The 15,207-nt window shown below is 26.1% G+C and overlaps 1 protein-coding gene across 2 annotated transcripts in view; it reads right to left on the bottom strand.

The window, feature by feature from the left end:
- The window catches only part of LOC107447030 (intraflagellar transport protein 81 homolog), a 33,876-nt gene that overhangs the window by 4,644 nt on the left and 14,025 nt on the right, over nucleotides 1–15,207 (bottom strand). For both annotated transcript variants that reach the window (XM_043038959.2, XM_016061846.3), the window contains exons 4-13: nucleotides 14,197–14,377; nucleotides 12,230–12,385; nucleotides 9,750–9,860; nucleotides 9,546–9,630; nucleotides 5,991–6,154; nucleotides 5,157–5,252; nucleotides 3,960–4,103; nucleotides 3,661–3,810; nucleotides 2,122–2,340; nucleotides 310–396 (exon numbers count right to left, since the gene is read on the bottom strand). In XM_043038959.2, the coding sequence (XP_042894893.1) occupies nucleotides 310–396; nucleotides 2,122–2,340; nucleotides 3,661–3,810; nucleotides 3,960–4,103; nucleotides 5,157–5,252; nucleotides 5,991–6,154; nucleotides 9,546–9,630; nucleotides 9,750–9,860; nucleotides 12,230–12,385; nucleotides 14,197–14,377 (1,393 nt within the window). The remainder of the gene's footprint in view (nucleotides 1–309; nucleotides 397–2,121; nucleotides 2,341–3,660; nucleotides 3,811–3,959; nucleotides 4,104–5,156; nucleotides 5,253–5,990; nucleotides 6,155–9,545; nucleotides 9,631–9,749; nucleotides 9,861–12,229; nucleotides 12,386–14,196; nucleotides 14,378–15,207) is intronic.

Below are 15,207 nucleotides of genomic sequence, written 5' to 3'. Positions count from 1 at the left end.
GTATATCTATTTGACAAAGAGACATTTATTAAATTGTCACATTACATTTAATATAACTTTATTAAACTATTATTTTTCTTAAAAAAAACTTTATTTACAGAATTTATTAATTAAAATAGAAAGATTAATTGGAACATTTTGATTATAGACACTATGTTTGGTTCCAAGTAATCAAGGTCCAACTGTAATTTACTTTTTAATGCAGTACATTGGAAAAATTCCTAGCTGAAATAAATGTTTCATCAAAATAAAAAGTTTAGGCATACATATTATTTTATATATAAGATAATTTAAAATAAGCTATTATACCTGTTCAAGTTTCGATATACTGCTTTCTAATCCTAAAGCACAAGAATCATATGTTTGCTTCTTCTGCTCATACTCAAATGACATATCCTACAAATTAAAAAATCACAATAATTAAAAATATCAATGAAGTGAAAAATTTTGAACTCTTTGCAGCCCAAACTGTAGTCTCACAGGTTTTTGCTACATATGAAATAGTAAATACCACTCTAAAATATTATTTTGTAACCACTTCAAAATGTGAATACTTAAAATTATAAATCTATATAATATATTATAATAATAATAATAATAAATCAACNTGATCTTTTTTATATATATAAAATTAAATGTCTTTTACAATCTGTTGTCTGTACAAAGGATGCTCATAAAAAATTTATGGAATTTTTTAACAAAGTTTGATGTTACAAGAGCTTTGTAACTTTTTTTTAAAGAATGAAAGTTGTTTATATAACCTGCTATGTGTTCAAAACAAAAGCAACCAAGGAAAATCTAGAACTAATTTAAAACCAACGAACAATTTTTCTCTGCTATATATGTCGAAAGTAAACATTACTATATATATTTAAAGACTGTTTCTTACGCTAATAAAATTGTTTACACAGTGATATTGAAGTTACATTTTGCCATAGTATCAGACCAAATACTGCATTATTTAACAGCATCTAGTTTTCAATTCCCTAATATTCATAATTATAAAGTTTAATGGAAAAAAAAACAAGAGAAAATATTTAAAAGTATCAAGTATGTTAGTTTTCTGATGTTTAATTTTTGAAAGTAAAAGTATGTAAAATTTTCGAACGTTTTAATTTTTTATGTAATGCTTGTAAAACCATATTGCTTAAGAAGCCATCCTCACTGCATTCATTTTCTTTAATGTAAATGCATTGTACCAATCAGGTTTTCAATTCTTTCTATTTCACCTGGAAGTAAATTGTATTGTGCTGTGGTAAAATGCATACATTTGCAAAATCTGTATCAACGACCCCAGATGCAATGAGGATGGCTATCATACCTGTTAAATAACATCACGAATCATAATTAATTCATTGAATTTATTAAGCATAATGTTAACACAAACATATCATAATGTTAACATTAAAATTATTATTTCTTAAGGTTTCAAATTTATTCAAACAGGTAGAAAATAAACTCAAATCTATTTTAAAGGAAGTAACTGATTACCCAATTTTATGAACTGATTATTTACTTAATTTTATATTGACATTCAATATGGTTGGTAACTTAATTAAAATTATATACCATAAGTGATAAGTAAAATAAATATTTATAAAATAATAATGCAATATTCTCAGTCCTACAGATTAAATGAGTAATTAAAATTTCACTATGCACATTTTTGAATGTTTTTAACATTTTAATTAGTGTTTCAAATGCAATATTTGTTACCTTAAACATTCAATAGCAAGAAAAATCACCTAGTGGCTTCACAGTGATTATTGATCTATGGAAAATGTTCTTATGTTTTAACAATCTCTTATTAGTGTTATACTGTTACCTAATAGAACCTTATTTAACCCTACACTTAATGCTTTCTTTCCTTTTAAAGCTAACACTTATATTAATAAAGTGAGTAATTTTGAGGTATATACTTTAAAAAAGTTATCAACCATTGCAGACTTTTTATATTCATAGGCAGCAAATAATATGAAAGCTGAAAAATATTAATTTTACAAAAAAAGTAGTTTTTTAGTAGAAAACAGAAAAATGAAATGAAAACACTAAACGAGAAAGACGAGATAAAAGTACAGAAAAAAAGCGTTTAGTTTTAAAGATATGTTTTCATAAAGTTACTTGGCATTGTTGTCGAAGAGGACGAAGTTCTTTTATGACAGGTGCAAGACGAGCCTTTTTTTCTGCGATTTTAAGATTCAATTTTTGGACCATAATAGACATTTCTTCTAAAGTCTGTCCTTTTTTCTCATCAAGTTCTGCTTTAATGGATGATACTTTTTCTAACTCATCTTGTGCAGCATGAAATCCACTAACACCTTTCTGCATTTCAAGTTGCGCCTGTCAACAAGCAAGATCCATACAATTTGACTCTTTTTCTAATGGATTATTTGATTTTTTATCTTAAATATCTTCTCAAATAAGAAAATTCATACTTCTAAAATGGGGAAACGAATTCAAATTATAAGCTATTTTCATATTTGTCTAAAACTGAACTAATGTTAGTTTAACACTAAAACAAATTATTATTAAACTTAACAAAATCATATGAATCATAAAGTATTTCTATTTAAGCAACAAATAGTTAATAATGATTTAGAAAGTTGTTATAGTTAATTAATTTTGCTAATGAATAATGCTATGCATAGTTTAAGATTTAAAAATTCTAGTTTTACTTCACAAATTATTGTAATAATATTACAACACGGATACAAATATCAACAGAATTTGAATAATAAATAATATTAGCCTGCATACATACATGAAATTTTTTTTTAAATATCGATATTTGTTTTAGTGTAAATAAAGTTGTTTAAGAAGTTAATAAATTTATTTAAGTTATGTAAATAAACACATGATGAAAGGAGATTTTTAATGTTCTTTTTATTATTGTAATTAAAAAATAAAACTAGTTTAAGGACTATTGACCTGAAGCCCTTTGACTCCTTTTAAAGCTAATTTGATTTAAATTTTTTTACAAAATTTAGAAACAGCTTTTTAGTGATTTTATTTCAAGATTTTCTTTGATATAAAATATATGCTAATTTAAAAAAAAAAAATTAAAGAAAAAAGAATTAAATAGATAAAATGTCAAAAACTCTTTCTTTTTTTAGTTTTAAATTTGGGTAAAACATAAAATAAATAATGATTGATTAAAAGATGTCATCAAAAAGTTTAATTATTCAAAATAAATACGAATACTTAAATAATTAAAGCATAAACTATAAATTATAATAAATTTAAAGCAGATAAATTTAAAGATGTTGCGTGATAATGTTCATAGTTACATCATAAAAATGGACAAAATAGTACCTTATAATTGTATTTGCTTTTATTTTGTATTTTTTTTTTAATGTACCATTAAACCTTGTATACACACATTTTTGTATACAAGGTTTAATGATAATATATTTAAGCTTTTATTAATAAGGTTTATTAATATTTTATTAATACAAGGTTTAATGGTAATATTTAAACTTTTTTTTTAAAAAAAAGGAATAAATGGTAATATAAAATAGTCTTCATCTGTTCCTAACCTTGCATAAATATTAATAATGGTGGTATAAAAGAGATTAATATAGAATTTTCATTAAACAAGCGGTTGTAAAACAATACACAGATATTTGCTCATTGTTTCGAATAAATGTATGTTTCTCTTACCAAAGTTTTGGTCAATGCAGCTTCCTTTTGCTGAAGTATATCAACAGTTCTTGAAAGTATGCCACACTCTGTTTTCAGTTCGGCCATTTCTTGACGTTTTTTCTTATAAATATTGCTCTTTCCCCTCAATTTATTTACGTACCTCTTGAACTTTAAATAAAATACAATAATAATTCATTACATTTAAAAGTGCTATGTGATAAAATCAAGACTGTTTTGATCTTTTTAATAAATTAATGCATAGAATGAAAAGTTTTAAAATAAATCATTTTAAAAATAAACATTTTTAAAAAAATTACCTCATCACCCTTCAAAAATTCACCTTCATTAGCTTTGGTATCAGCTCTTTTATTGTCTAACTGTGACTGTATCTCAGCCATCTGAATTCGAGCTGCATTAAGTTCTTCTGCAGCTCTTTCTTTTTTGTGTGCAAGTATTGATACCTAAAAAAAAGCTTTTAAATCAATAGAAATCAAGTCGTAAAAATGATATTATTTATAAAAATACATAATCTAATTTGTGTAATAAGTACTATCTAGAGGCAAAACTTGACAACTGTTCTTGGCAATACTGACTATAACAGCAATATCTGTGCAATATGTAAAATTAATAAAATTCGAATTGTAATGTGAGGTCAAAAAATAAAATTTAGATTACCTGCTCAAGGTGCACAACGTTTTTTGGAACAATGTTAAGGAATAAAAATATTGATTTTTAAGGTGTCAAATGAATTATGTTCATATATAAATTAATAATTACTTCATTAGTTTTTAGTTTCGTTTTAAAAATCAGATGATGAAGAAAGTGTATAATGTTTATGATTAAAAGGCATAAGTTTTGCTCTCGATATCTCGTTTTAAAATTTAAATTATTGCAGGTTTTCAAATTCTTCTTTCAAAAAAAGTTTTTTAACTTCTTCTTTTCAACTTTTTTTTTAACTTCTAAATAATTTCTTAAATTTATCAATGTAGAAAAAATTGGCATCAAGTAACAATCAATTAGCAGTTACTACAAAATAATTTTAATATGCAAAAATACAAAATAGACATTTCAAATGCAAATTAGAGTATTTTGAAAAGTAATATTTACTTGAGTTACAGTTTCATTCTATAAGTATATGATATCGATTACTTAAACGAAAAAAATTATCTAATTATTTTTTAAAAACAGCATAACAACTTACACAATATTTTCATTGTCACCAGCTATATAAATACCTTTGTATAATTCAATTTAATTTCCTATAAATGGTCAGGTGATTTGTAAGACAACTATTATGGGAGTAGAAAGCCTTTTAATTTCTATCTATGACTATTAAAATGCTAACTAAGTTCTGAGAATTGCCATAAATGCGACGAAGGTATTTCTTAAAGATTATGGCATGTAAATACCGGAAATTTCAAATAAACTCTCAAATCAATACATAAACTCTGTCATAATAAGTTATAAAGAATTTTATTACATAACTCGAAATAATATTTTAACAATTCACTTACTTGCTGCCTAAAAAGAGATAGTTTATCATCTATTGGATTATTATTCCGCATGCGGGTTTCTATGAAGTCATGAATCTCACCGTTTACCTCTTGAATCTAAATGTTGGAAAAATAATAAGAAGAAAGCAATTGGGAAAAAGTAAATTCAATACATAAGTTACGCAACATTTTAGAATTTCAAATAATTTAATTCAGATTTACAGTTTATTATTATTTTATAAAATAAAGATTTGGTTACCAAGACTATTATTTATGCTCAGGAGCTTAGAAAAAATATCTAATAACAACTCCAAATGTAAATTTTGTTTTGAGGTGAAATTCAATAACAAATGTAATTAAACAAATTCATAGTTCATAATGGTTTGGTTATGAACACTGCACTAGAATTACATTCTAATGAGCTATTGTTGATGAACTGAGGTTTATCATTAATGATGATATGGGGACAACACACACTGGTAAATGCACACACTGCACTGTCAGAATTACACTCCCCAATTGTGCACAGATTTTTAGAACTTTAAGTATTACATAAGAGTACATTACATTAGAGTAAATTCCAAATCATTAGGAAATGACTGGAGAAGATGCTCTACTATCAGATACACAGTTTATAGTAAGGGGATTGGAATCCCGGCCCAAGCTATGGTATAAGAAGATTCTATCCTCCGCAGCACACTTGTCTTTAATTATTTTTTTCATATTTTCTGTGCAATTTTTGCTCTTATCACACACATGTATATATAAAAGGGGTTAAATTCAAATGCAAATAATTGAATAATGATGTAAAGTAACATATAATCTAGTAGAATAATAAAGTAATATGAAACTTACTTTATTATTTATTTGATCAAGATCTGAGCGGCTCAATGCAGGTTGTGATACTATTCTTTGCAGATCCAAGATAAATTTCTTCTGCGCAGATACTTCTTTAGGTAATTTATCTTTCACTAAATAGGAATTTACTTTGATACTTTCCTCCAGTTTTTGCACTAGAGCTAGATAATTTGTAAAAAAAAAAAAAAAAAAAAAAAATTTTTTTTTTTTGTAAAATAAATGAATTAGTAGTAAAAATTTAGAAGTTGAAAAAAAAAGTGAGAGAAAAAAGTTTTTATTTTCCTACTACATACTTTTAATATACTTAGCAATATATTTTGTCTGAGAAAATTAACTTATTTGTGTCTAGAAACCTTTATAAAGCTCCTTTTTTCTCAAAAAAGTAAATTGTGGTATGACAACTGTTTTATAATTAGGATTTATTATGCAGAAACAAGATAGTTCTACCTATCATAATATAAATATTTGGATTTGAAATTAAAGCATAGTGGCTTTTTTAAAGCTAAAAAGGTAGATAACAAAAAGAAATGTATGCTTGGTGTAAATAAATAAGTAGTACTTCTTTTTTTCATTTAGGTGTTTTTTATAAATAGACTGTTTTTTTTTTAATTTTTTTTAATCAGGCATTAAAGGGTTAAAGGTTTAAAATAAAAAATAATATTAATTAGGTAATAACAAACTATAGCTAGCAAAGGATTTAATTTTTAAATATTATATTACAAAGATTTTGCACCAGCACCAATATTTATCTCAACAAAAGCGTATTAAAATAACTTACGTCTATGATATTTGACTTCCAGTGATGAGCATACAATGACGTAGATTGCTTGTTTTAGTAATTATATGAATACAACTATGCTAATCATGAAGAAAAAAGAATACAACCATGCTAATCATGAAGAAAAAAAACGAGGATTCGTTACAGTTTGGGGAAAATGCCTCAATCATCATATTTGATGTTTATGCATCAGTTGATGTAAATTATGAAACTTGTGGTGTTATCAGTTCAAGAAATGACTGCGGAAGGTAAAAATAACGAAGTGATAGAGATGAAAATGGTGAAATGGAGCCACAATAATATTTGTGCCAATATTTGTGGAAACAATAACAATAGGAAAAATTAGGAACTTTCTGCATTCATACAAACTTACAGAAAATTAACATTAATTTCTTACAAATGTCAAATAATAATTGTTCACATTGAGGTGATAAAAGTGTGTTCATACCAAAATTTACAAATAGTATTTTAAATTAAATAAATGTGTTTATTCATCATACTTTTGCATTAAGTACATAATTTCTTCAATTACAATTTAATAAATTTATTGCAATTTTTTTAACTTTTAAATCCATTATTTTTCATTGATTTTAATACATTTTTAAGTCATTATTTGACTTTTTTTTGTTGAAAGCATTCTTTGTTTTCATGTATCCATCATTTACGATGAATAATTCCATGACAAATCAGGGATTGAAGATCTACTATATTAGTTCCTATATCATTGAAGCATGTGATTCTTAGAAATGAAACAATATCATATTTGCTAGTTTGAACCAGCACTTTAAAAACCGGCCAAATTATGAAAAACACTTTAAATTTTGCTTCTTTCTTTTCTTCTCTTCTTGGTGAATTTCATGCACTTTTGGGTTAAATTTTTGAACTAAAAAGTTTGTTGATAAATGAAGTGGCTTCAAATTTTATTTAATCTTTAAATTGAAAGAACAAGAATGATATAAATAAAAGAAATTTATACGAGGCACTATTTTTTTGCTCGTTAAATAAAATGTAAATTACCTTTTCAGAGTTAAAGGAAAGAATTGCTTTATTACCAAATGGTATCTAAACAGCAATTATCTCTTTATATTAAAAACCGTAAAGGCCACCAACGTTGCTGATATGGGTGTTCAACTTAATGCAACTTTTTGTTCTGCTCTGTAAAAACTGTAAGACTTAGAAAATTGAGATTAGGAAGATGTGTAGAAAAATGTACAGGGAGTATGATCAAAGAAAAAATTTATCATTCAATAATTAGTTCAAGAAATATCAACTGTTAAAGTTGTAGTAAAAATATCATAGGGTCATTCTACAGGCTGCAAAAATACAACTACATTACAATTGAAAAATGGTATGCTAAAGGGTCATATTTGTTTGAAAATTATTGAAATTTAAGGTGCTTTTTTGCGAATTTCTTTCTCTCTCTTTTTTTACTTTAAGTTTCATTTTGCTTTGCTGCACAAAATCTATAACACTTAAACTTGAAATTAGGTAAGGTAGGTAGGAAAAAGTACAAAGAGTACAATGGAATAAAAATATTTAGTTTCGACAATTAGTTTGAGAATTGGTAACAATTAAACTTCTAGGAAAAATACCATGTCTGCTAAAATGCAATTACAGAGTTAAAACTTGATGTGCATAAAGAGTCATTTTTATTTGTGAACTCAAATTTATTCAAAAGCACATGTAATTATTATGATTAATTTATATTAATTATATTGACTTTTAGTAATTATATTGACTTTTTACCCACGAATGTAGAAAATTTATTTTGTTCTCGTGATATCTTTATTTAAGCTCGAGCTTGATTAGATGTCAATCAAAAGCCCATAAGCAGAATATTTTCAAATGTTCTGCAACAGGACTTATTAATTTATACAAATATTCTGCAAGCATTTCACAGAGAAAAAAAGTAAATTTTACTTTAAAATACTATATTTTCATTCATTAAAATACAGGATTGTACGCAGATACACTACATTCTTTTTTAAATCAAGGTAAACTTTCTTGATTCGTTACTTTTTCAATCACTTTTGAAGTACAAAATTTTGCTAATGATGAATTATCAATTAAATGCCTATGATATGAAGGTCCGAACATTAAAATAAGGGCTGCCTTAAAATTCTTTCGAAGGGACAAGTGCCCAGATGGTGCACCATTTGCAAACACAAACATTCGCTGGTCTGTTGTTCTAACAACTTCTTCATCTACATCGAAAACATTTAGTCTTTTAGAAACAATTCTGTCAATCGTGGGTACCCACGATTCACAAATTGCTTCTGAAATGGGAATGGAAAATATGAAAGTCATAAACTTCATGAAATTGGAAATCTCTGAATTTAACGAGTAAACAAAACGAGTAAAGCGGTTTATCATAGATTTTTAAGTGAAAAATTGAAACACAAGAAAATTTATCTAAAAATGTAGGGATGATGAATGAGGTGGGAGAGAATGTTCTGCAAGATTATGAGGGGAAGCTTTTAAACCTTCGGGTCATTATGGTCTACAGAAGAATGTATGAGATATGGGGTGGGGATTGTTCTGCAAGACTACCGGAGGTAGGTGATCGGGGGTTCGCAGGAAAACGCTGTCACTTATTCACGATACAAATTGTTCTGCAGGACTTTGTTTGTTCTGCGACGTACGCCACAGTTTTAGGCACTTTCTGCTTCTGGGATCAAAAGTAACAATAAAAAACTAGAGAGGTATCACATGAAAAAATTTAAAAAAATTATTGTCATATTTAAAACAACATTTAAAAACAAAAGTAGAATTACTTTCTGGAGTAGCTCCAAGACTAGATAACTTCAATTCCTTTAGCTGTTGATTTAAACGTTGAATTTTTTGTTCAGCATGTGTAAGCTAAAAATAAAAGCATTCAACAAAATTTAGGAACTACTCAGATCATAGCATAAAAAACAGATAGAAATAAATTAATTTTAAATAAAAACAATATATTTAATAGGTAAAAAACTTCTTACAGCATTTCTTTGTTCCATTTTTTGCCTATTCAAGTTGTCTGACAAATCTCTCTCTTCACGCAGTCGCTTTGCCACTGCCAGCATTGCATCAACATTAGGATGACTTTCAACCTATAACAGATCATATTCAGAGATAAATGACAAATGATAAACACATTACTTTTCAAAACAGTTAACATTTATTTCATACTCGCTGAATACCCCTTCTTCAGAGTAAAAAAACAAAATTCCAAATAATTAATGAATCTTAAAGAATATGCAATAAATTCCTTGTGATAATCAATCTTGATCAAATAGAGCTATAAGACAACACTGGTGTTAAATATTTAGATAATAGAAGTGTTTGCAATTTGTATTGAACAATGTGTAGTGCTAATCCTATGAGGAAAAAAAACGTTTTTCACACATGCCTCTCAAATTAAATAATTATAGCATGTTAACTATTTTAATGATTATGGGCTAAAATTACCATCCCTCTAACAAACTTGCTAAATTTTAGGATTATAGCACACACAAACAGTTCCAAAGTTATAAGACAGATAGATAGACACACAAAATCTTACTTTCATTATTAAGGATTATATATTACTTCACGTATAGAGATAAATTTTTATGATATTTGGTTCAAATTAAACATCACTAATTATTAAGATCTACTTTCAAAAATTAAAATAAAATGCAATCACACAATAATGTATTAAGACACAAAACAATTTTTGGGGATAAATGTTTCCTTTACATAAACCCTTCTCACAAAGAATTTCTAAGTTTATCTCACAATAAAACATAAAAATTAAAAACATTTCAAACTTAAAAATTAGATTCAATATTGTTTTTAACCAAGGGTACCATGATGATTCAATGGTTAACCTCTTATGGTCACATAATTTTGAAGAAAACAGTAATAAAATTGTCTATTTTTTTGATAAAGAAAATTACATAAAACTAAATGCATGCACAACAAATATATTAATTTTTGGCTATTCACAAATATCATGCTTGGTGAAAGCTAGCATCTAGTTTAAAATGAGCTAACTATATCTAAACACATTACGAAGTTTGGTACTGCCATCTTGTGTATAGATTGAGAAATAAACATAATTCTGGGGATAAGAAATATATTGTTTTAATTTTTATTAGTGCATTACTTTTGAACATTTCAGCCTAAAATGTCATGGACAGGACTTCACTCCGTCATTTTAATAGGAGTGAGAAAAAAGGATTAAAGGCCTTAAGCTTCAAGGGAAGGAAGAGGTTGTTGAGCGTCTTAAAGCCCACGTAGCTTCAGACTGATGAATATCGAGGTATCTGGAAAGTAAAGACGGATTTTGCACAATGCCAACCACATTAACACAATCATGCAATTGATCACAAAGTTGTGGAGCCTAGAAGTTGTAGGAATGCTTAAATTTACTCTTTAAAAAGAAAGAACGATTTTATTTTTGTCAAACATAAAGAGAAACGCATAGGGTGCATCATTTTTAAAAGATGTTGTGAAGAATGTCTCAGTGTTATTAGAAATTTGGCACAAATAGTTGGCGTTCAAGCGATTAAAAGTTTGCTTATATCATTTAGAATACAATTGCAATTTGCATTATTATCAGATTGAGAGCATAAGTTGAAAATTTACAGAAATTTTCATCAGTGAAAAATTCTTATTGTCAATAACAGGGAACAAATTTTTTTTTTTGGAGTTCAATAAACAATTGAAACTTTTAGTGCCATTAAACAAAAAGTACCAGGGGAGATTTCAGCATTCTAGTTTATTGGAAAGTTTTCAGAAATTTGATCAGTGATAAATTTAAAATTTTGCAAATGGGAAATAATTAAAACTTATATTGTACCTCATATTGAAACTTATTACTTATAGAGCATCAGGAAGGGTGTTCTAGATCAGATCTGAGCACTCTAGTTATTGAGAAAGTGGATTTCATTGATGATAAATTCTTTTTAGCAATAAAATGACAAGTTCAGCAAGTAGTCAAAAATGAATGAAATTTACAATGCTCTTAGATTGTTAATTTGAAAGCCGCTGCTAGTCGAAAATGATTGAAATATTACTCCATTGGCACATATATAAAATACAGTTAAAAATAACAGAGTTTTATGGTAATATAACTAATGAATAATAAAAATCTATGTTATGTAATGAGAAAATTAATATGATTCCCTTATGTACCCCTTCATTCAATTGAGAAAAAAAAATTCTATTTCATGACTTGCTAAAAAAAAATTTTTTTTTTATTAACATCATTTTATAAATCAGAAATTTATCATAGATGAGCAGTTATAGAAAAATTGAGCAGTTGTAGAAAAATGTTGACATTTATTAAGATGTTGACAAAATATGCAAAGGATAATTTTTATAATAAATACATTTAAATAAATTTAAAAAACAACTAAACTAATAATGAACATAATAACAGCAATCCATAAGATAATAAACAAATTAATAGAAGAGTAAGCAAGTAGAAAACTACCTTCATCTTTAACCTTTCAATTTTCTTGATTAGTTGATCTCTTTCTTCTTCCATATGCTCCAAGTCTTTACGAATTTCTTGTGTTGAGAAGCCACTGGATTTGAGATTTTCATATTGCTTATGTATTTCCTTGAATTCTTCAATAACATTTTCATACTATAATATGAAAAATGTTATTTCAGGAAAGTTTGAAAAATATAATAACTCTCATTACAGGATATCCTAATGGTAGTAAACTTATAAAATGTACCCTTTAAAAAAACAATAAATAAATAAAAGTAAATATTTTAAAACATTTAAAAATGTATTAAAAAATTTCAATTTAACTCACTGCTTAATTTCACTGAATGAAGATATGAATAGTCAAATAAGTAAATTAAAGAAGCATATTTGTTTGAGTAAAATGTTTTATTGTATTCATGAAAACAGCTTTTGTGCATTTGCAATATAAAATTCGTTGATTTTTATTATTAATGTAATTTTAATTTCTTTAATTTGAGATTTTCATTTTTTCAAGTCGATTTCGTTTTGTGTAGTACTTTTATATAAGTTTAATCAATGAAGCATTGAACTATAGACTCTGAATCTGCTAATATAACAACATTGAATCAACCTATATTAAGAGAACTAAAAAGAACAATAATGCTGAGCTTTTAATGAAATTGAAACAAAAATTTTGAGTTAATGGTGTAGTCCTTCATCATCAATAGCCAAGATCTTTAGAAAAAAAATTCTATTCAAGAAATCTGTCAATAAACTGAATAATCAAAAGATAATTACAATGTCAGGCAAATGAAACGAGTGAAAAAATTCTTCCTGTTTCCTATTCTTAGAGTTATCAATTTCCAAATAGGCATGATATTACTTCTCACTTAAAATTTAGTGTTCAAAACCTGAATTGTAAGGAAAGAACTCAAATATCACACACTAGTAATTTGCTTCTTTTCTTCTTTTTTTATAAACACTATCAAAGATATGTGGAAATGTAAAAGTCTATTTAAATTTGATTATGTACTTGCAACCAAAATACAGTTTTTTTTAAAATTAGCTTTCAAATTCTAATCTTAAATATTAATAAAGGGCAGAGATAACTCTAAAATGATAGTTGAAAAAAATAAATAAATAAAGTTGAATATGACAAAACACTAACATGTGATGGAAGCAATTTTAAGAGAAAATTTGTCCTGGAACTATAAGATCATCATGTCATAGAACTATAGGTATATCATGCAATTACAAAATTTATGGATTGAAAAGCATACTATTAGGTAAGGAACTTTTCAAATGGTGCGTTTTAATAACAAAGATGTTTTGCAATAAGTATGATATTTAATTTTGGTACATGGAAATTTAGACTGATAAATAATATAAAGACTCAATTTAATAAGATGAAATAACAAAAAAAAGTTCGATGCCGGGGGGATAAAGTATAGTAAAAATAGATAGAAGAAAATGCTTCAAAGACATAATAACAACCACCAAAAGGTATTCCAGAAAAGAAAAAAAACTTTGATTGAAAATAATTTTAAGACCCTTCAAATTTCTTTGGAACAACAAAATCATTTAACAGCTCAGCATCAATTTTTTTTTATAAGAAATGAAACCAATGATTGTATTAAATGATTGGATAATTATTTTAGTGTAATAACAAGAGTTATGATGATTACAAAAAAAATTTATAATAACAAAACAAATCATAAATATTCCAATTTATACTCATAATAATAACACATTTAAAAAAATAAATAAGTTTAATACCTCAGGTGATAAAATAACATAAATAATTTAAAGAATAGCTGTAAAGCTTCTAATAAACAGAAAATTACATTTACAACATTTCATTTACTAATGCTAAATAAAAAAATTCATACAATAATTCAAGAAATTTCTTTAAAACAAATAAAATGTTAACATTTTTAAAAGCAAAAGGTATTTAGCAAAAAATATTTTGGAAAACCAAAATTTACTTGATCATATATGTCTCTGATGTCTGCATCACCTTCTATGTCAGGTGGTAATTCAACTTTCATGAGGTACTGAGCTAAGTAGGCACGTTTTTTTAATTCGGGCATTCTATGAAATAACCAATCCAATATGTGATAAATAACTGACTTTTCTCCAGTCACTAATCCTTGTCTAAAATCACTCCTAAAATAAGAAAATTAGAAAAATAAAAAAAATAAAAATTCAATTTTTAATAAACATACTTTGAATACTTTTTTTTTAGTTATGAAAAGTACTCATTATATTTAATTACAGTTGCTATTGATGCAATGTTGTTAAGATATACATAATTAAAACATGAGAAAGGGTTTAAGTAATGGCTTTATATTATAATGGTCAAAAATGAATCAATTTTAAGCAACCTTATAAGGTGTACAGGTCGAATAACAATAAATATGAACAGCAAATATTTTTTTATGTACTCATATTTTAAAATTTATTTTACAAAATATATCTCAATTAGATTATTTTCGTATTTCACTTAACTATACTTTGAAATCAGACGCAAGTAATGTTAATAAAGTTGTTGCAAGTATTGTTAATGAAATCACACTAATAACAAATTCAAATTGTTTTTGCGAACAAATTATTCTCTTTGTCCCATCATTAAATTGATTTTAGGGGGAATATCATTTTCAAAGTTGGACTGAGAATTATAATAGAAAATAACAATTTATATAGCTATATTAGACATACTACCATTACTTATTGGTTAAACGTCCTCTGAGAACATGAGCATGATTCAGGACAGCCCTCTATTTTTCAAATTTTTTGTTCTTTAGATTTCTAGTTTTTAGTTTTTATCTTTTTCAGGTTATTTTTGGCATCCTCTAACCATTTTGTTCTTAATCTTTTTTACAAAATGATAATGAATTCTGAGAAAAAAAATTTCTGTAAAAATAATAAAAGCAACAAAACACTTTCAATACAATTAAACAAAGTTTATGCATTAAGTTAAAAAAAGCATATCGAAT

This window comes from Parasteatoda tepidariorum, chromosome 1, assembly GCF_043381705.1.
Source record: "Parasteatoda tepidariorum isolate YZ-2023 chromosome 1, CAS_Ptep_4.0, whole genome shotgun sequence".
Taxonomy (NCBI): Eukaryota; Metazoa; Arthropoda; class Arachnida; order Araneae; family Theridiidae; genus Parasteatoda; species Parasteatoda tepidariorum.
The sequence above is the reverse complement of the archived record's forward strand: the minus strand, read 5'-3'. Positions and strand labels throughout refer to the sequence as shown.